Source organism: Typopeltis vanoorti, chromosome 1 (assembly GCF_054136105.1).
Source record: "Typopeltis vanoorti isolate ZY-2024b chromosome 1, IOZ_Tvanoo_1.0, whole genome shotgun sequence".
In the NCBI taxonomy this organism is placed as follows: Eukaryota; Metazoa; Arthropoda; class Arachnida; order Uropygi; family Thelyphonidae; genus Typopeltis; species Typopeltis vanoorti.
The window spans coordinates 147,720,824-147,744,126 of record NC_143549.1 but is presented as its reverse complement, the minus strand read 5'-3'; the positions used below and the strand labels follow the sequence as shown (position 1 = coordinate 147,744,126).

General features: G+C 36.1%; 1 protein-coding gene across 3 annotated transcripts in view; it reads right to left on the bottom strand.

Annotated features, from left to right (window-relative positions):
* The window catches only part of LOC150110524 (transmembrane anterior posterior transformation protein 1 homolog), a 222,130-nt gene that overhangs the window by 45,141 nt on the left and 153,686 nt on the right, over window positions 1–23,303 (bottom strand). For all 3 annotated transcript variants that reach the window (XM_090399604.1, XM_090399611.1, XM_090399621.1), the window contains one exon: window positions 6,781–6,890. In XM_090399604.1, coding sequence (XP_090255730.1) covers window positions 6,781–6,890 — 110 coding nt within the window. The remainder of the gene's footprint in view (window positions 1–6,780; window positions 6,891–23,303) is intronic.

The window sequence follows — 23,303 nt, the reverse complement described above, 5'->3', positions numbered from 1 at the left end:
TATAACATTTCAAACAGTATGCCAAAGAGGCAATGATTTGATCAACCATTATTCTACTGGTCTGACCTCTAGTAAAAAAAAAAAGCTATATTCTATTTATAACATCCTCAAGAGAACAAATTCATAAAGATAGTTTTAATACTGTCTGGAGCCTGTAGCTCAGCAGAGGTGGCATTTGCACTCTACAGCAGCTTGACTGCACAAACAAAGACTTACAAGTTTGAGTCTAGTCGCCAACTGGAGGAACATTTTCTAATTCCTTTTTCGACCAGTGACAGAGTTAGTCGATCTCTGGCATGGGCAAGCAGGTTTTTACCATTGGAAACTCGGGTTTTTCATCCCGTAAACTCGGCCATCGAACCCACACTATTTTCATCATCACCATTATCAAATTCCTGCCATGCATCCTCAAGGGGTGTACAGGATATGATAGTACTACATGAAAAATTTATATCATTACTAACTTCCTATCTACAATTTTCCTCCAAATCAGTCTGTTACTTGAAAAGACTCCAACATTATCAGATCTTATATTTCTATCGTCTAAGGCATCTTTGTACCGTATCAATCCACCTATATCTTGGGTCTTCCTCTGGGTAATTTCCCTACCAACCTGGCAGAAAACACTTGTTTTGCTAATCTTTCCTCGCCCATTCTGTTTTAGTGACCATACCACTTGAAATTAGCTCTGCTAATGCATTCCTGGATGCAGACAATGTCAAGTTCTTTCCTAATATCCTCGTTTTTAATATGATATTGCCACCGATGCCACCTGTTCACGCCTCTAATCTTTCTCAATAGAGACTCTCATATTTGCAGTCTCTAGTCTTTCGTCAAGTGTTTTACTTCTGATCCAGCTCTCAGATCCATAAGTTAAAACTGGTTTGTATACAGCTAATCTAGTGTTCCGACTAATTTCTATCTTATTCCATATGAATTTATTCAATTGACTTCCTACCATACCAGCTTTGTTGATTCTGTTGTATATTTCCATATTTAATTTACCATCTTCACTAAAAATCATGCCTAAGTAGTTGAAATGTTTTCTCCAATCACAACACAGTTGACATTTTCAACGATTCTGCCTATATTCATTGTCTTTGTCTTTTTATTGCTGACCTTCATACCATATCTATTACAACAGCTATTCAATTTAGTCAGACAATCTTGCAGACTTGTAGCAGATTTATTTAGAAGTATAACATCGTTCGCATAAAGCAAAAAGCTGACATTAACATCTCCAATTTTGATATAATGTTTAATACCACTTTCCTTCATAATGTGATCCATATAGATAATGAATAACAGAGGGGATAATGTACATCCTTGTCTCACACCAGATTTAACATTAAACCATCTTCCTGTACTTCCTTCACTTCTAACTGAAGTGAAGGAAGTTTGACTTACAACTCAAATAAAGACTAGGTACTGCTTGATATAATGCCCCATTGACATCATATAACTGTAGCGCATTGAATAACTTCTCTTGGTACCTTGTCATATGCCTTTTCCAAATCGAAAAAACTTAAATACAGATCTTGTTATATTCCTGTGATTTCTCCACTATTTGTCGTAAAGTGAAGATCTGATCCTGACAGTCTCTATTTGACCTGAATGCAGCTTGTTCTTCACAAAGCTTTTCTTCCACAATTCTTCAACCGTTTCTCAAGTATACATGCATAAATATTAGCAGGAACACTCAGTAGGGAAATACCTCTGTAATTCTCACATTCAGTTTTATTTCCCTTTTTATATATGGGTACTATGAAATTCTATTCCAATCATCGGGAATTCGTCTCTCTGTCCAGGCATTCTGAACTATGCAGTGCAACCATTGCAAGATTTTTATACCACCATACTTGAGCATTTCTGGTCGAATATCATCTACTCCTGCTGCCTTTCCACATTTTAAGCCTTTGATGGCTTTTTCTACTTCAAGTATGGATATGTATTCCTGACTGTATGCCTGTTGAGTGTTTTTTACCACTGTGCTATCACTGCTTGTTTCATTTAGCAATTTTTTGTAATTACTCCATACTTCAAGGATATCTTTTTCTCCCGTTTTCATGTCACCTTTATCATCTCTAACTCCTTTTATAGCACTCTTTCCTCCATTTCTAAGCTTCTTAAACAACCTCCAGAATATTTTGCCACCTTCTTGATATTTATTTTCTATGTTCTTGCCAAAGTCCTCTCATGACTTTTGTTTAGCTAGTTTTACACAGTGTTTAGCTTTCTTACATTTATATCTGTATTCTCTAAGAGCACAAGCTGAATTATTTGCCAGGAACTTTTGATATGCTTTCTTCTTTTCCTTCACTACCTCTTTAACTCCCTGTGTCCACTATGGAGTTCTCATTTTTCTATCCTTGCAGACAACTTCACCACATGCCTCTCTAGCTGAATCAATCAGGGTTTTCTTCACGGCTTGCCACTGAATCTCCAAGGCTTGGCTTCTGTTCTCAAACTCTTTCATTTTTTCTTCAATAATCTTTGTGTATTTTAGTCTACAGTTCACATCTGAGACCTGCTCAACTTTTGTTCGCTTTAAAACTTTCTTACATGTTATTCTTTTCAATATGAAATTCAATTTTATCCTGCTCAAGACTAAATAGTGATCGCTTCCAATTTCAAATCCTCTCTACACTCTGGTGTCCTGCACCAGGGAGAAAACATCACTATCAACAATAACATAGTCAATGAGACTTTTCTTATTCCTTGCCTCTTCTCTCCATGTGAATTTGTGCACATTTTTATGTTGGAACATGGCGTTAGTAATGAGCAGAAATCCAACAGTTATTTGCCATTATTATTAGCTTTGCTCTTTTCTCCAAATTTTCCCAAAATATTTTTGTATGCCTAACAATCATTTCCTACTCTGTTATTTAGATCCCCAACAAGGACCAACTTTTCCTTTTTCATTGTGTCAGTTGCTTTTTCTAAAGCCTCAAAAAATTCCTTCACTTCTACCTTAGTAGAACCTTCTGTGGGACCATAGGCACAAATAAGTCTCATTGTCCAGTTCCCCATTCTCATATTTGCCCACATTACTCTACTTGAGACTGCCTACCATTCAAGAAAATTAGCTTCGTATTTTGTGTTGAATACTATGGCTACTCCTTCTTTTCCTTGATTGTCATTGCCTGAATATAACATTTTGTATTTATTGCTCAGAAAGATCTCACCAGTTTTGGTCTTTTTTGTTTCAGTCACCCCTATTATGTCGATCTGGTACTTATCTAATTCCTCAGCTAGCTCCATTTCTTTGCCATTCAGGCTTCTATGTTGATAGTACCAAACTTTAACTCTGGTGATGTTGAGTTGGGGTGTGTTTTCAGATTTGTTCCAGTAGCTGACTTTTCGGTGTTCGCCTTGGTTCCCTGGCGAAAACAACATGGGCCTTGTTTAACTGGGCGACGCCTCAGCCGGCATGAAATTTTGTCATGTTGTACCATTATTTTGTATTTTGGTTTAAGCCAATAAGAATACAATTTGGTTGGCTAAATCCCAAATTGTCAGCCCATCCTCGTTCATTCAGTATCCAGGTAGATACCCAACTATTTTCAGACATTAAAAATATTGTATTAGGGACCATGAGATGGTGGCACTTGTTAGCTGCCTTCTTCACTGCGTACCGATTAATTAGTGATAGCCTTGGGCCAACCAGCCATCTATGATTGGCTACCAGTGGAGATTCAACTGCAGACTCAGTCTTCAAAAGTTAGATATGGCTAAAATGGCCTACTCTCTATACGGAAATAAAAAGGTGTTAGCTGATTTTTTTTTTTTTTTTTTTTTTTTAATACAGTAAAAGTGATGGCCTAATCCATTATTTAACATAAGTGCTGCTATATTAGAGTTCAGATCCTAGATTGCTTATAGTCCTAATTATAATTAACTATTAGACCAAAAGTTGTAGTCTCTATAATTTTACTGAAATGAATGCTGATCACTGTGTAACACTAAAGGAAAGGATTTTTATCAAGGCCTTTCTAACCTTTCTCCCTAGGACAGAATAGGATAGGTACATTACTGTTTTATCTTTTTGTGGAGATATCCATCCCACCTATTAATGGGTATGAATCCCAGCTATTAATGGGTCCTCGATTCTCTGTAGTGCACATTCCATTATTTTTTCACTAGTGGATTATCATGTATAGGACCATTTTTTGCATCAGGAATGATCATAGCATTTAGCAATGTTGTAGTTGTGAGAAGGTAGGACGGACATGTGTTAAGGTCCCCACTGACACTTTCTTTACAGATGCCTTCTCAGTATAAGAGTTGAACCGCATAATATATTGCCTCTTTGTTTCCTGATGATCTGCATGTTTTTTTGGATCTCCTCATCATTCTACCTTTAGAATGATCAGGAATAGACTTAGTGATCTCTTTCAAAATTGGGTATTTTGGTATTTTCCTCTTACAGTCTTTGTTTTTGTGATCTTTACTGCTACTAGGCACAGAGGCAAAACTAAGACAGGCAATTTGAAAATGACATATCATCTTTTTCAAGAACATCGAGGAGGTAGTCCTACTTTAGTATTACATCTAGAGAGTAGTTCAGAATTTTGTGTGTATGACTGCGATTGATATTCCCCACAGATTTTGCATGAGGAAATGCTCTGATTGTGTCTATGTTGTTGTTTCTATAAGAATGCCCTCTCCCCTGAACAATTTCTCGATAGAAATCCTGAAAACCATCCCAAACCCTTCTGGATGAAGAAGGGTGATGTTTTACCAAGTGGATGTTTACCAGTTGAATGCAATATTAAGAAGGCTGATATGTTTACTGATATTTTTTGTTTATTGACTTCATTTTCAATTGATGCTGCAACAGTTTCTGGACTTGATGCCATTTGTTAATGCCTCTAATCTTTCTCAAGACTCTCATATCTGCGGTCTCTAGTCTTTAGTCAAGTGTTTTACTTCTGACCCAGCTCTCAGATCCAAAAGTTAAAACTGGTTTGAACACTGTCTTGTATACAGCTAATTTAGTGTTCCGACTAATTTCTCTCTTATTCCATATGAATTTATTCAAGTGACTTCCCACCATACCAGCTTTGCTGATTCTGTTGTCTATTTCTATATTTAATTTACCATCTTCAGTAAAAATCGTGCCTAAGTAGCTGAAATGTTTCACTTGTTCCACAGGTTCTCCATTCACAACACAGTTGACATTTTCAATGATTCTGCCTATTTTCATTGTCTTTGTCTTTTTATTGCTGACCTTCATACCATATCTATTACAACAGCTATTCAATTTAGTCAGAGAATCTTGCAGACTTGTAGCGGATTTATTTAGAAGTATAACATCATCCGCATAAAGCAAAGAGCTGACATTAACATCTCCAAATTTGATATCATGTCTAATACCACTTTCCTTCATAATGTGATCCATATAGATAATGAATAACAGAGGGGATAATGTACATCCTTGTCTCACACCAGATTTAACATTAAACCATCTTCCTGTACTTCCTTCAATTCTAACTGCTGACTTACAACTCAAATAAAGACTAAGTATTGCTTGATATAATGCCCCATTGACACCATATAACTGTAGCGTAATGAATAGCTTCTCTCTTGGCACCTTGTCATATGCCTTTTCCAAATCGACAAAACTTAAATACAGATCTTTGTTATATTCCCATGCTTTCTCAACTATTTGCCATAAAGTGAAGATCTGATCCTGACAGCCTCTATTTGGCCTGCGTCCAGCTTGTTCTTCACCAAGTTTTTCTTCCACAATTCTTCTCAATCGTTTCTCAAGTATACTTGCATATACTCGAGTATGCTTGAGTATACTCATAGACTGGCCAGGAACACTTAGTAGGGAAATACCTCTGTAATTCTCACATTCAGTTTTATCTCCCTTTTTATATATGGGTACTATGAAATTCTATTCCAATCATCGGGAATTCGTCTCTCTGTCCAGGCATTCTGAACTATGCAGTGCAACCATTGCAAGATTTTTATACCACCATACTTGAGCATTTCTGGTCGAATATCATCTACTCCTGTTGCCTTTTCACATTTTAAGACTTTGATGGCTTTTCTACTTCAAGTATGGATATGTATTCCTGACTGCATACCTGGTCAGTGTTTTTACCACCATGCTGTCATCAATGCTCGTTTCATTTAGCAGTTTTTCAAAGTAATTACTCCATACTTCAAGGATGTCTTTTTCTTCCGTTTTCATGTCACCTTTATCATCTCTAACTCCTTTTACCGCACTCTTTCCTCCATTCCTAAGCTTCTTCAACAACCTCCAGACAGCTCTTCCAAATTTAAAGCAGAAACTGATTTGCATATGACATTGTTTGAAGCCTGCTTCTTCTTCGAGTGTAACATCATAAAATGGACACAGCACAATAATACTTCAAGATATTACTTCTCAATAATGCAAGCACTAACTTTGAAATATATGATAAGTAAGTAACCCAGAAGATTCTAATTTGTCTACTCTGTGGAGAAGCACTGTAACAACTGTAATAGTGTCATTTAAGTTTATCTGGAAATTTCAGAAATTTTATTATACCTTGTAATGACTATGCATAAAAATTAGCAAAAATCATATTTGTTTATAACTGAAATGACAAATGAAATCATCTAGAATGAATTAAATTATGCAAAACATTTTCAAGTCATTAGGGTAATATGGGAAAATATACTTGGTAAAAAAATTCAAGAGTCTATTTATTGTATGTTTTGATAAAATTGAAAGAGTTAGCATGTAAACCACTAAATTCATTTTAAAAGGTAAAATCCAATTCTTACCTCACAAGAAATTTCGTTAAATCTTGTGATAAAGGCATGCTTTACCCAATCAACTAACACCTCAGCAACCAATACCATTATACAATCAGGCATAAGAACCCAAAAGTGTTCTGGAATTTATAAAAAGTTCAAATTATAAAGAATATTAAACAAAGAACCAAAACTTATACATCAATATTTCTAACTGAACACACAAATGTTGCCAGCCAGTAACTTATGCAAAGGGCAATGAAAATTTCTAACTATATGCTGACAAGATTGCCATTTGGCAGTGTAGTAGTCAAAGTCACAAACATCATATGAATGGTTATGCAATATTATCTTATTATTTGTAAATCCATCTGTGCACAATCTCAGGTCATAGGCTAACTCAGCACATTTGAAAGAATCATTCTACAGTAATCCACTTTTTAACCGACCTTCAAAATAATGACCCTTTCACGTCAACCAACTTCTGGTACAGAATGTAATTTTACTTCAATTGTCTGACCCTTCAAAATCATCAGAATGGCAAATTGTCTTCCAGACTTGGTTGAAAAAACAGTAGAGTACTGTATCTGGCTAGTGTGTGCATATATATATATATATTCACAATATCAGTACTGCACAAAAGAGTGACACCTGTTAGTCATTTGCCTAAGTCCAAGACGAGTTAAGGAGGAGGGCTCTGATGGCAATATTTCAATGCATGCTGCACAGAAGAAATGGGCGAGTTTTTGGAGGTGAGAAGTCAGGATTCAGACTTCTGAGTGTGTGTGCAAACACTAGGAGCATTATTATCTGAGACCTTCAGGGAGTCAAGGACTCATCGAGGAAGGCTATAAATCACCCAAACCAACTGTCATATCTTCTCTTAAATTCATTTACGCTATATGCACTCACTACTCTGTAAGAGAAAAACCTAACTCTTACTCCTTTCTTGAATGTGAACAAACTTAACTTCCATGGATGCCCCCATGTTCTCTCCCCACCTTCCATATAACAAAAAATTTCATCAGTTGATATCCTATAATGCCTATTCAAAAGTTTATAGACCTCTATCAATATCGCCCTCTTTCTCCTGTTAACCAGAGCACTTCTGTAGTGTAGTGCAATTGGAAGAACGACGGTATGTTGTGCCCTTCGATTAGAATAAGGCCTAAGTTCGATTCTTGTCGTGACGGGAGGAATCTTTATATGGACTTTTTCAATCGAAGGTGAATTAGCTGATCTCAAACAGAGGCAGCAGGGTTTTTCTCCCAGAAATGCAAGTTTTTCATTCCTGCATACAGACAAATCGCCCTTCAGAACACACGCAATTTACAGACAAAAAAAATACTAGTTGTGGTGATGGGTGGTAGATGTGGATGATTGGTAGTAGAGGTTTGGTGTAGTGGTGGAGATGGAGAATTGTACAGTAGGTGTCCTCCCGCGATGAGTCTTCGGACTCCTTGGAGGTGTCACGAATAATAATAATAATAACCAGAGTCTGCAATCCACATACTTGCAATCTGTCCTCATAATCTAAATCCCATAATCCAGATATAATCTTTGTAACTCTTCTTTGCACCCTTTCCACAGTTTCTTTAACCCCTTGAAACCCAGAGACCAAATATGCACACAATAATCCAGGTGTGGTCATATCAAGGCCTTATAAAGAGGCAAAATGACTTCCTTATCCTTATATATCAAGGTTTGCTTCAACATTGTAATTATCCTCTGAGTTGTATTTGAAACTTTTGCTACGTGACTTTTGAACTTCAAATTCCTATCACCATTATGCCAAGATCCCTATCCTCATCAGTTTCTTGTAGTATAACCCCACTAATAAATTTATGCTGCTGGAATAGTATTTTTATTTTCAGGAAGGACAAAAGTGATGGGAGAGGAGGAAGAGGGAGTTAGGATAGAAACTCGTGAAACCAACAGTAGTAATAATGTTCCATGTAGCAGTGAGTTTGAGGGTAGCTGGCGTGGAGCTAACAGGATGAAATATATGACAAGTGTTGCTACACATATGATGGTTCAGCTGCTGAGGACAATGAAATGCATTGCCAAATTACCAAATGAGTAATCAGTATGGATGACAAAATTATCTGAACAATGATTCACTGGGTAGCAGAGAAAACTCATAATAAGAATGAAGGGAAATTTACTAAGATGCCACAAGACAACTTTTTGAAGCAGCATGTGAAAGAAGGAACTCTAGGTCAAAGAGTGTTGAATTTGTTCATAGCATCAGAAAGAGGTCTCAGTTAGGTTCTGACTGTTTTGACACTAAGTTGGTGACAGTGATCATGCTGTACTGACCTGGAAAGCAGCAAAGTATATGGATATTCCATTTAGGATAGATTGCATACTGAATTACAAAGCTAGAAATTATGACAGACTCAGGAGAATATTATACTCAGTCCCATGGTATCAATTACTGTATTGGAAAGATATTAGCAATGCAAGGGTAGCTGTGAAAAGATGCTTAAACAAAGCAAGTATCTGAATGTGTCCCTAGAGTTCAAAGAACAAACAAATGAAAGTGAAATGGATGTACAGCCTTGATGAGAGGAATTATGAAATATATAAAACACACACAGGTCAGAAAAATTAGGAGTATCAAATGGAAAGCAAAGTTGGAGTATGGAAACAAATTCGCCATGCAGAATAAAGGCAATTCAGAAGAATTTTATCATTATGCTGCAGGTAAAAGAAGTAATGAAAGTGGAAGAATAACTTTAATGAATACAGATGGAGCAACTGCTCAAATAATGAACTTTGCTAAGATCTATTAATTTGTTGTGTACGACATAGAACACAGTGTTACTACTGCACTGGATGAGAGATAGAAAGAAAGAAGTGCACGAAAAGGAGATTCTGGAGCTTTTTTTCAAAATCTGGACAAAAATTTGGCAATGGGAACAGAAGAGATATTAGCAAGCATGCTAAAGAAAGATACAGCTGAACTGATTAGACCCCCTGACCATATTGCATAATTTGAGTCTCAGCTCAGGACAGATCCTATAAGAATGTAAATATATAATAATTCCATAAGGGATGGTGCAAAAACTAATGTGTAACTACTAACCTACTAAAAGGAGTATGAAGTTGCACACACAGACATGGGCTGACAGATAAACTATACTTTGCAAGGAACAGCATGGGCTTACTAAAAGGAGGTAGTGCCTAAGGATTTTGCCAATATTTTACAAGAATGTTATGCTGAGTAAAGGGAATGGATATACTATGATACTGTTGGACTATGCATTTGACAGGACACACAAAAAGCTGCTGCAGAAACTGGAGAACTTAGGATTAAATATAAGCCATTGACTTAGATAAGTTCTCGGGGGACCCTGTAATCCCTAGAGAGCGCGTCCCCTGGGTGGCGGATAGGGGAGCCCACCATGTGTGTGTGTGTGTGTATATATTATATATGTGGTGGGATGATCCGAATATACTGAATAAGGACTCGTGGACCAACAGGGCCATAAGGGGCAATCATCTTGATTGTAAGGGAAGCGGCACTCCCATGGACCCTTAGCTGGATCTGTCCTCTCCTTCTTCTATTTTGAGGAAGATCCACTTACTTTAATCTTTCCTATAAGGCCTTATCAGCCAGCTCTTCTTATTCCATGACCCTTATGCTATTAGAGTACTCAAATGCCATGGGGTCTTTTCATTTCTGGCCTTACAACTATGCCCTCTCTATAAACTTTACTATCATTCTTCTACAATCTACTCTTTCCCCTTCAATATACCCTATTCCTCCTATGGGTTTAAATTTGGAAGAAGGCTAGTTCAGAAGCCTTAAGGTAGCAGCCCTACCACTGAACTATTCCATCGTCAGGCTAGTCCCTTGACATGGAGAACATAATCCTACTTGTAAGCTGACAGAAAAAGATAATCGGATTGAATCTATGGGAAATGACCCTGGAATGGAAAAGGTAAAACAAAAATGGAAAACACAAAATATAATCCACATACCAAACTGGAATGTAAGAGGAATAGCATATAAAGAAATAGAATTAGACCAATTATTAAATGGAAGAAATTTTAAAATAGCAGTAATCACTGAAACAAAAAAGAAATTAAAAGGAACTATGAGAACCGAAAATTTTAATGTGATATACAGTGGAGTTGACAGAGACCAAAGAGCACAAGCAGGATCATGATTTGGATTCATAACTCCGTTTCAAAACAGTTAAAACATTAAAAATTATGGAATGAAAGAATAATAGAAGCTAGAATAAAAATAGATAGAGGCTATTTAACAATAATTGTTTTATATGCCCCAGAAGAAGGAAGAGAACAGGATAATATTGATTTTTATAATCAGCTACAAAACATATATAATAAAATAAATAAAAATGATTACGTAATTTTAGCAGGAGACTTAAATGAAAGAATAGGAAACATGAAAATTAATAATAATATAGGAATACATGGAGAACATACTCTAAACAGGAATGGTAAAAAATTGATTGACTCTGTAGTTTATAATAACCTAAAAATAATGAATCCCTTCTATAAACATAAAGACATACATAAATATACTTGGGCAGCAAGAGGATGGAAATCAATATTAGATTACTTCATATTAAATGAAAAGACATCAAAATTTTCACTAGATGTTAGAGTTCACAGAGGATATGAAATAAGCAGTGACCACTTCCTTGTTAAAATAAAATTATGATTACCACCTAAATGGCTACAAGTAACAAGAACAGAAAGAAAAATCGAAACATTTGTTTATAAAACTAGACTATTGAATGACACAAATGTACAATGGCTATATGAACAAAGAATTAACCAATATCTAGATAAAATAAAACAAAATGAAGAAATAGAATGGCTTAATATAAAAACGATACTAAATGCAGCAGCAAATGAAAGCTTAGGAAAGGCCAAAAAATTCAATAAAAGGAAAAAACTGAAGATCTGGGATGATACAATCAAAGAAATAATCAAAAAGAAAAAAGAAGTCTATCACAAATGATTAAGCAGTAAAAGATTAGAAGATGAAATAGAATATAAAAGAATAAGAGCCATAGCTAAAAGAGAAGTCAGAAAAAGACAGAGAATCGCAGAACAAATTTGTTTCTAATTTAGAACATGATTTATATAAAATAAGACCCAATGTATATAAGATTTTGAAACACTTAAATGCAGATACCAAAGAAAACATAAAATTAAACACTGAATTGAAATTAGAAGAATTTCTAAATTACTACACAGAACTGTGGACAGACAAATATTTTAAAAAAGACAACTGGCAAACAATTAATGAAAATGAAAAGGAAATAACTAAAGAAGAATTAGAAATCAGCCTGAAAGAAACAAGAAACGGGAAAATCAACTGGAGAAGATAAGCGAGGTTCAGAACTATATAAATACGCAGGAACAAGATTCAAAGAAAGACTTATTTTTAAATAAAATTTAAAAATTTTATTTAAAAATTTTTAAATAAAATTTACTTATTTTTAAATAAAATTTACTCAACTGGTATCCCCCCAATAGAATGGAAAAAAAGCAATTGTGATTCCTATCTTTAAAAAAGGTAATAGAGATGACCCTAAAAACTATAGAGGTATCAGTATACTAAATTCCTGTTACAAAATATATAGCAGAATCTTAAATAGCAAACTAATGAAATATTCCGAAAACTTTATTTTAGAAGTGCAGAATGGATTTAGAAAAGGACGATCATGTATAGACCCGGCCTTTTGCCTAAAATTAATAGAGAAAAGAAGAGAATACAATTTAGAAACACATATTGCATTTATTCACTTTAAAAAAGCATTTGACAAAGTTAAAAGAAACATTATTTAACATATTAAAAGAAAGACAAATACCAAATAATATCCTAAAAGCTATCACAAGTATATATGAAAATAATCAAATACAAATAAGATTAAATCACAAGCTATCATATACGAGAGAGATAAACCAAGGGGTCCGACAGGGATGTCCCCTCTCAGCAACTCTTTTTAATATCTACTTAAATGAAATAATAACAAAATGGAATAAAAATTTACATCAAGGAATTAAACTTTCTCCTACAGTAAACTTAAACATTCTCATCTTTGCTGATGACCAAATAATAATTACAAATTCTGAAGATAACTTACAGAAAGCTATTTTAGATCTAAATGAGATATCCAAAGATTATGGTATGATCATATCAACAGAAAAATCGAAAACTATAGCCTTTAAAGGGCAAGATCCAACAAGAACTAAAATAGTGATAGATAACAAGATCTTAGAACAGGTGAATTCATTTAACTACCTAGGGTGTATGATCACATATGAAAAAGAAAAAGATATAAACGTAAAAATTGCAAAATATTTAAAAATAACAGGTGTAATTAACTCTATATTTAAACCAAACCTAGTTCAAAAACAAACCAGACTAAAAGTATACAATACATTAGCCCTACCAGTCTTAATGTATGGAAACGAAATCTGGACAATAAAACAAAAAGACAAAGATTAACAACAGCAGAAATGAAGTTTATGAGAAAAACTGCAACATATACCCTATTTGATCACAAAAGAAATGAAGAAATTATGAAAGAATTAAACCAAGAACCAGTAATAGAAAAAATTAAAAAAATATAAAAATAAATGGATGGAACATGTTCAAAGAATGAAAACAGAAAGATTACCAAAACAAGCCTTAAAGTACAAGTCATTAGGAAAAAGAAAACCAGGACGTCCTCTTAAACGATGACTTCTAAGGCCGGAATAGGCCATGCTAGGCCTAAATCCTTGATACGCATGATGATGATGACGACTTCGATAAGAGGACTGCGAATGGTAAGGTATCAGAAAGTGGCACATGAAGTGTGTGTGTGTCTGTAGATTTATGGTGATTAATGGTGTAAACCAAAGAGTCCTTGGACCATTTGTTGTTCAATTTATACATTAATGATAGTGAGAAGGACTTGACAGATGTTCAATTGTTTATTACGATGCAAAGACAGGCAGGGGAATCTGATATGATACCGATATGCAGCACTTACAGAATGACTGGAACTGTGGAAAAATAATAACAGTTGTCAAATAGAAACTCACTGTCTCACAGAGCAGTGAGTGAGTGAGTGGAATAGCACACTTGTTGAAGTGTTAAGTGCATTTAGCACGAACGAGTTTAATAGAAAGTATGACAGCTGGTTTGGGTGATATGGCCTCCTCAACGAGTCTTTGATTCTATGGAGGTCTCTGATGATGACGATGATGAAAACCAAGAGCACATCAGGGCTTTTATGAACAAGTGATTAAGCAAATAAAATATTATTTGCTTAATTAATATGAGCTTTTATGAACTTTATTATCATAGATTTTGACTTGGTAAATAATGGTTTGAGTAGTTTGGCTACGAATTTTGATAAGGGTGATATGGTGGTGGTGGTGGTTTTATATGAGTCTCATATAATATTCTCAATTAGTCTCATATAAAGCGCCAGCAAAGGTTGGTCGATTGGTAGAGCCTCTGCTACTAATAGCTCACAAAAAAAGTTAAGCAAGTTTTAGCGTGGTTAGTATTTGGAAGGGAATCAATTGTTTGATGTTGTTGGCACACTCTCCTAGATGAGTCTTTGGACACCCTGGAGGTGTCACATAATAATAATAAAAACACCACCACATCACTTTTATCGAAATTCGTAGCTAAACTACTCAAACCGTTACTTACCAAGTTAAAATCTATGATAAAAAACACAGATTATCTTTTCCAAAAAATAAAAAACCTCACTCTATCCCATGAAAACATCTTCACTTCATTGGATGGAACTTTGCTATACACCAACACAGACGTCCCCAGAACATTAGATCGTAAACACGTTACTCACAGAAGACAACACCCTAGATTCATAAACAAAATTAACATCCAGCGATATCATAAACCTAATCAAATTAGTAATCTCAGCAAACTTCTTTAAATTTAACAACATTTATATCCAAATTTTCAGACTCCCTATGGGCCAAAATATCAGTGGACAACTTGTTGAATCATTCCTATCACACACAGAATCACACCTACTCAGCCCCCACTCCCCCTGGTACCACCTTTTATGGCCAATACATGGATGATATTGTCCACGTATCATCACCACAAACCAAAGACGATATTCTATGCATTGGAAAACCAGCATGCATCACCACTTTACAAGTGTCCCTTAATGACTTCAGCAACAGACCAAAATTCACCATAGAAGCTGAACACGATAAATCCATCAATTTCCTAAAACCTGACATTAGTTAGAACAAACAACAAAATAGCCACAAAAATCTTCCACAAACCCACAGATATCGGAAACTACCTCCATTCAACTCATACCATCCTTATTCTATTAAGAAATCAGTCATCCTAGCGCAGTTTATAAATGCTTACAAGTTTTTTACTACGTGTAATTATCTCAACACAGAAATAAAGAAGTTAACACAGATTTTTCAAAATCGAAACTAACCAACACAGCTAATAAATTACACCAACAAAACAATCCAACAACCTAAACAAACTTCCGAACACAAAAAATCATCAAACTGTCATACATCCAGAACACATACAAAGCCTACAAATACATTTTCAAACACACCGATTATAAGCTGGTGTTCACCACAAACCAAAAATTGGCAACACTTCTAAAACCTACAAAATCTCTCTCACACACACACACACACACACACACACACACACACACACACACACACACACACACACACACACACACACACACACAAAGAAATACTAGAATGCCACAATGTGGTTTACAAATTTCCTTGCCAAAAAGATTGTGATGTCACCTACACAGGTTCTACTATCATATTTTTATGGGCAAGACTACAAGAACATTTCCATGAATGCAACATTCCTATTCCAGAACATTTAAATAATAAAAAATGCAACAACCAAAAGAAAAACAGAATACAAAATACAGGGAAAACAGAAATAGCAGTCCACGCCTTTGAACAAAAACATACCCCGCAAATGACAGTTATAATAGTAGATATACAAGAAAACAAATCAGAAATGATAGCCATAAAATGTGACAAAAACTCAATAATGATCTCTGAGAGTTGGAAGCTCCATAACATAAAAATTAGGTCACGACTCCGACCAATAGGAAACAATACAGATACATCAAAGACAGAAACACAAAGCCAGACATAGCCTCCACTTCCCCATGAGCTCCAAAGGCGACACATTGTTGAAACGGCTCACACCCCGTTATTCCCATCCCTGATCTTATCCCATCATATCCTTCCCGAAAAATTTATATTTTCACCCCCCCTCCCAAAGTATTCTCTGCCCACCTTTAATAATATAAAAAACCACATCTCTCTACGCCCCCTTCCTTTCAATCATACTTCCTTCCTTTAACAGCAGATGAATGTATATTGCCACTGAATAAGAAGACATCCAGCAACATACTACAAAGGTATGTCTGAATTATTCCTCCTATATATTCTTCATATATCTGTCTATATAAAACATCAGTAATGCCTTAAATTTTGAGTAAAAAGCCAATGACATTATAAAAGGGACACTCCTAAATAAAAATAGGTTAAATAGCCATAAAAATAATAATCTATGATAAAGTAAATGGAGTCAGTGTGTGAGAGTTATCTATTAAATGGATTGCCCTTTTACCAAGCATAAAAGGGCAATCCATTTAACAGATTTTTGGTACTATTCCAAGAGTGAAAACAGTATTTGGGCAGATTTGTCATTTATAGTGTATTAGCAGGAGACTGTAGATGTGATATGTTTGTGATAGCAAGGTCTTGAAGAGTAAGCTAGCACTAAGAGAGAGAAATCTGATTTTGCCAGATGATCTGAATCAGGAGGAGAAGTGGACACTTTCTTTTGAAAAGAAATAACAGAGAAATGTGGTTTGGTAACATTAAAGTCGAGAAGGTTGTCCTTACCTGATCAAGAATTACAAGGAGATCAGTATTTAAGACTGACTATAGAAGATATTGAAGACCTGAACATTTGGACTACACAGAGCCAAAATAAAGGAGGAGTGTACAGCATCAAAACTGTGGACTTGATCCAAAATTAGTGTGAGAAGGTCATTTTCACATAGGAGGAAGTGTCTGAGCAAAGTATGGAGTTTTGGGATAGTCCAGTTGTAAATCTAAAGAGATTAAGTCATCTATCATGACACACAGCATATGACTAGAAAGGAAACTTACAACTCAACTGCAAATGGTAGATGACAGAACATTTAGGTATTAATTTGCTAAGCAGTTATCTATGCAAATCCTGATTAGATGTCCTGAAAATGTTTTTTCAGGACATCTGATCAGGTGAGGTTGTTTGCAAGAAAAGAAAAATCAGAACTCTTTGGTGGACTCCAGAATTAAACAGGGCAGTAAAAAGAAACAAGTATATTGAAAGTTCGTAAGTTAGATTGTGCTCTGAGAAAATGCATAAAGAAATTAGAAGAAAGTTAAGCACTGTTTAAAACCATTGAAACACAAGTCACACAAGACTTTGGTGAGAACACAGAAAAAAAAAGCTTAGAAATGGAGAAAACAGCACTGCAAAAGGAATCAGAAATGATAAAGGAGACATAAAAACTGAAAATTAAGATATTCTAGAATATCTTAATTTTATGTCTGAAGTAATTACTTTGAAAGACTGCTAAATGAAACAGGCAGTGACAGCATAGCAGTAGAAAACATGAAAGAGAAATGAAAATCAAGAGTATACATATCAATACGTCAAGTAGAAAAAACCATCAAAAATCAGAAATGTGGAAAGGCAGCTGGAGTAGATGATATTCAACTAGAAATTCTTAAATATGGAGGTATAAAACTTTTATACCTCCTTTTTGAAAGTTTGGGCTACAGTGAATAATTCAGGTCTAGTCAGAGGGGTGAATTCCATGATTATATATATATATATATATATATGGGGTGCTTAAGGGTCAAAGCTGTATAACTGAGAGGAGACCTCCACATAGCCTTTAAAGGAATGCGGAGAACCGACCAGGGCTTCTGACCTAATGTCCAATCCTCACCTTCTCGTGGTGCACCCTGTTGGGTATCTACTTTGATACTGAACAAACGAGGATGGGCTGGCAATTTGGGATTTAGCCGACCAAATTGTATTCTTATTGGTTAAACCAAAATAAAAAATGATGGTACAACATGACAAAATTTCATGCCGGCTGGGGCGTCGCCCGGTTAAACAAGGCCCCCGTTGTTTTCGCCAGGGAACCAGGGCGAACAGCGAAAAGTCAGCTACTGGAACAAATCTGAAAACAAACCCCAACTCAACATCACCAGAGTTAAAGATCGGTACTATCAACGTAAGAAGCCTGAATGGCAAAGAAATGGAGCTAGCTGAGGAATTAGATAAGTACCAGATCGACATAATAGGGGTGACTGAAACAAAAAAGACCAAAACTGGTGAGATCTTTCTGAGCAATAAATACAAAATGTTATATTCAGGCAATAACAATCAAGGAAAAGAAGGAGTAGCCATAGTATTCAACACAAAATACGAGGCTAATCTTCTTGAATGGCAGTCAGTCTCAAGTAGAGTAATGTGGGCAAATATGAGAATGGGGAACTGGACAATGAGACTTATTTGTACCTATGGTCCCACAGAAGGTTCTACTAAGGTAGAAGTGGAGGAATTTTTTGACGCTTTAGAAAAAGCAACTGACACAATGAAAAAGGAAAAGTTGGTCCTTGTTGGGGATCTAAATAGTAGAGTAGGAAATGATTGTGAGACATACAAAAATATTTTGGGAAAATTTGGAGAAAAGAGCAAAGCTAATAATAATGGCAAATATCTGTTGGATTTCTGCTCAGGACATGGACTGGTTATTACTAACACCATGTTCCAACATAAAAATGTGCACAAATTCACATGGAGAGAAGAGGCTAGGAATAAGAAAAGCCTCATTGACTATGTTATTGTTGATAGTGATGTTTTCTCCCTGGTGCAGGACACCAGAGTGTACAGAGGATTTGAAATTGGAAGTGATCACTATTTAGTCTTGAGCAGGATAAAATTGAATTTCATATTGAAAAGAATAACATGTAAGAAAGTTTTAAAGCGAATAAAAGTTGAGCAGCTCCCAGATGTAAACTGTAGACTAAAATACAGAAATATTATTGAAAAGAAAATGAAAGAGTTTGAGAACAGGAATCAAACCTTGGAGATTCAGTGGCAAACTCTGAAGGAAACATTGATTGATTCTGCCAGAGAGGCATGTGGTGAGGTTGTCTGTAAGGATAAAAAAATCAGAACTCCCTGGTGGACACAGGAAGTTAAAGAGGCAGTGAAGGAAAAGAAGAAAGCATATCAAAAGTTCCTGGCAAATAAGTCAGCTTTTACTCTTACAGAATACAGAGACAAATGTAAGAAAGCTAAACAGTGTGTAAAACTAGCTAAACAAAAGTCATGGGAGGACTTTGGCAAGAATATAGAAAATAAATATCAAGAAGGTGGCAAAATATTCTGGAGGCTGTTTAAGAAGCTTAGGAATGGAGGAAAGAGTGCTGTAAAAGGAGTTAGAGATGATAAAGGTGACATGAATATGGTAGAAAAAGATATCCTTGAAGTATGGAGTAATTACTTTGAAAAACTGCTAAATGAAACAAGCAGTGATGACAGCACAGTGATAAAAAAAACACTGACCAGGCATGCAGTCAGGAATACATATCCATACTTGAAGTAGAAAAAGCCATCAAAGGCTTGAAATGTGGAAAGGCAGCAGGAGTAGATGATATTCGACCAGAAATGCTGAAGTATGGTGGTATAAGAGTCTTACAGTGGCTGCACTGCATAGTTCAGAAAGCCTGGACAGAGGGACGAATTCCCGATGATTGGAGTAGAGCTCTCATAGTACCCATATATAAAAAGGGAAATAAAACTGAATGCGAGAATTACAGAGGTATTTCCCTACTGAGTGTTCCTGGCAAGATCTATGCAAGTATACTTGAGAAACGGTTGAGAAGAATTGTGGAAGAAAAGCTTGGTGAAGAACAAGCTGGATTCAGGCCAAATAGAGGCTGTCAGGATCAGATCTTCACTTTACGACAAATAGTCGAGAAAGCATGGGAATATAACAAAGATCTGTATTTAAGTTTTGTCGATTTGGAAAAGGCATATGACAAGGTGCCAAGAGAGAAGCTATTCAATACGCTGCAGTTATATGGTGTCAATGGGGCATTATATCAAGCAATACTTAGTCTTTATTTGAGTTGTGAGTCAGCAGTTAGAATTGAAGGAAGTACAGGAAGATGGTTTAATGTTAAATCTGGTGTGAGACAAGGATGTACATTATCCCCTCTGTTATTCATTATCTATATGGATCACATTATGAAGGAATGTGGTATTAAACCTGATATCAAAATTGGAAATGTTAATGTCAGCTCTTTGCTTTATGCGGATGATGTTATACTTCTAAATAAATCCGCTACAAGTCTGCAAGATTCTCTGACTAAATTGAATAGCTGTTGTAATAGATATGGTATGAAGGTCAGCAATAAAAAGACAAAGACAATGAAAATAGGCAGAATCATTGAAAATGTCAACTGTGTTGTGAATGGAGAACCTGTGGAACAAGTAAAACATTTCAGCTACTTAGGCACAATTTTTACTGAAAATGGTAAACTAAATATAGAAATAGACAACAGAATCAGCAAAGCTGGTATCGTGGGAAGTCAATTGAATAAATTCATATGGAATAAGAAAGAAATTAGTCGGAACACTAAATTAGCTGTATACAAGACTGTGTTCAAACCAATTTTAACTTATGGATCTGAGAGCTGGGTCAGAAGTAAAACACTTGACCAAAGACTAGAGACCGCAGATATGAGAGTCCTGAGAAAGATTAGAGGCATGAACAGATGGCATCAATGGCAATATCATATTAAAAATGAGGATATTAGGAAAGAACTTGACATTGTCAGCATCCAGGAATGCGTTAGCAGAGCTAATCTCAGATGGTATGGTCACTTAAATAGAATGGGAGAGGAAAGATTAGCAAAACAAGTGTTCTCTGCCAGGTTGGCAGGAAAACGACCCAGAGGAAGACCAAGATATAGGTGGATTGATACGGTACAAAGTGCCTTAGACGATAGAAATATAAGATCTGATAATGTTGGAGTCTTGACAAGTAACAGACTGATTTGGAGGAAAATTGTAGATAGGAAGTTAGTAATGATTTAATTTTTTCATGTAGTACTGTCATATCCTGTACACCCCTTGAGAGTACATGGCAGGAATTTGATGATGATGATATATATATATATATATATATAAAAAACGATTGTGAGGATTATAGAAGTATTTCCCTACTGAGTGTTCCCAGTAAAATTTCTGCAAATGTACTTTTTTTTTTTTTTTTTTTTTTTTAATATGTTGGGCACATATACGAGAGGTTAGCTAATCAACCTGTAGTACGTTAGTACTGTATATGGGTAGATGGGTAGTGTGTTGGGAAAGGAGAACCTTGTTTACATTTGATTTAAAAGATATTGTATTCCTTGGGAAATACATTGGGGGAAGACTGTTCCACAGTACTGCAGTAGCAGGAATGAAGGAGGAGGAAAAGAAACTTGGTCTGTGGGTTTCAAGGTGTACTGCGAAAGGATGTTGGATGGCAGCTGTACGTGTTCCAATGGACTTGGTACAGAGTGGGGGAATTATTGATGCTGTTTCAGATGAATATTTCCCATGGAAATATTTATAGAATATACAAACTGCAGAGACCAACATCAATGGAAACATTTATCAGTCTAATTGCTCTCCTTTGTATTGAGTCAAGCATTTTGAAGGAGTTTTTAGAGCCCCACTCCAAATGTGAGAACAGTATTCAATAGCTGGGGGATTTTTGATGGGGGAATTATTGATGCTGTTTAGAGGTGAAGTAACGTCTTCGGTGAAAGAGAAATCCTAGTTTTTTGGAAGCTGAGGATGCAATGGTTGTGATGTGTTTATGCCAGGAGAGGCCTGATGTTAGTGTAATTCTGAGAAGAGAAATCTCATGTTGTCTGGGAATTTGAGTGTTATCAAAAATAATACTGGGGAAAATGGTTCTTTTTTTGGGAGAAATAAGACAGAACTGGGTTTTACTAGTGTTGAAGTAGATGAGGTTATCTGAGCCCATTAGAGGATGGCTTGGAGGTCAGAATTCAAGGCAGTGGTAGCTGATGTTGGGTTGAAGTGAGTTGTGTAGAGTAGGGTTTGTCAAATGAAAAGGAGGAGTGCAATGTGTTGTCATCTGCAAAACTGTGTATTGGTTTGGAGGTTAACTGAAGTAGGTCACTGATATACAGAGGAAGAGTGTCTAAGAGAACTGAACCTTGTGGGACCCAGCATTAGTTGGATGGTGAGAGGATAGGGAGCCATTTACCATCACACATAGTGTATCCAGACAGAAAGCTAGCAATCCATCTGCAGAAGCCTTGAGACACAGTCCAAATGATAGGAGTTTGCTTAGTAAGCCTTTGTGCCAGACTTGGTCAAAGGTTTTAGAGATATCAAGTGCAACCACTCAGGATTCGCCAAACTGCTCCATAGCATTTGTCCAGAGATCGGCGATATATGACAGTAGATCTCCTGTTGATCAGTATCAACAGAATCCGTACTGGTGGTCACTTAATAGCTGGGTACCTTCGAGGTAGAGTAGGAGTTGAGAATTGATGGTTTTCTCCATTACTTTAGATAAGGAATAAAGCAAGTGAAATAGGCCAGTAGTTAGATGGCAGAAATTTGTTGCCCTTTTCAGGAATGGGTTGAATATAGGCCAATTTCCAGGCTTTTGGATATTTACCAGAGGAGTCAGTTCTGGTGCACAGCCCTTCAGGACAATTGGAGGAATGCCACTGGGGCCAGGAGACTTTTTTGTGTCTAATTTAGACAACAGGTTTATGATCTCTTTTTGGCAAAAGGATACGGGGACATTATATGTTTGGCAGTTGGAATGACTGAAGGGAGTTTGCCATTGTCAGTTATGCATACATTGGAGGCAAAGTGTTAAGCCAGGAGATTAGCTTTTTCTGTAGGTGATGTTGCAATTGAGCCATCTGGCTAAAGTAGGTAAAGCCATCTGGGAATAAATAGTGTAGGGCAAAAGTTACGACCAATTGTTTTGGCACGAGACCAAAGGGCATGGCTGTCATTCGGATAGGCTGCAAGTTTCCTGCTTTTTTGCCCATTCAAATCTGTTTTGGAAGCACTGATAATTTTCTTGCATCTGTTTTGGGCTTCAGTATAGGCACTAAAGGAGGATCGAGTTCTTGATTTGAGCCAGTTGTGGTATGCCTGATTTTTCATTGTGCAGCCCTGGCACATCTTTTGGAGAACCAGGGTTTAGATAGGGGATGGCAGTTCAGAGAAGTGTGGGGAATGTATGTTTTCATGACACGGAGGATTATTTCGGTGATACGTTCGGTGCATATGTTTGGATTGGAAGACCGGAAACAATAGTCCAACGATGAGAATGAGGCATAGTAGTCTTGGAGGCTGTTCCATTTGGCACTGTTATAATGCCAAACTACTCTTGTGTGGGAATGACTGT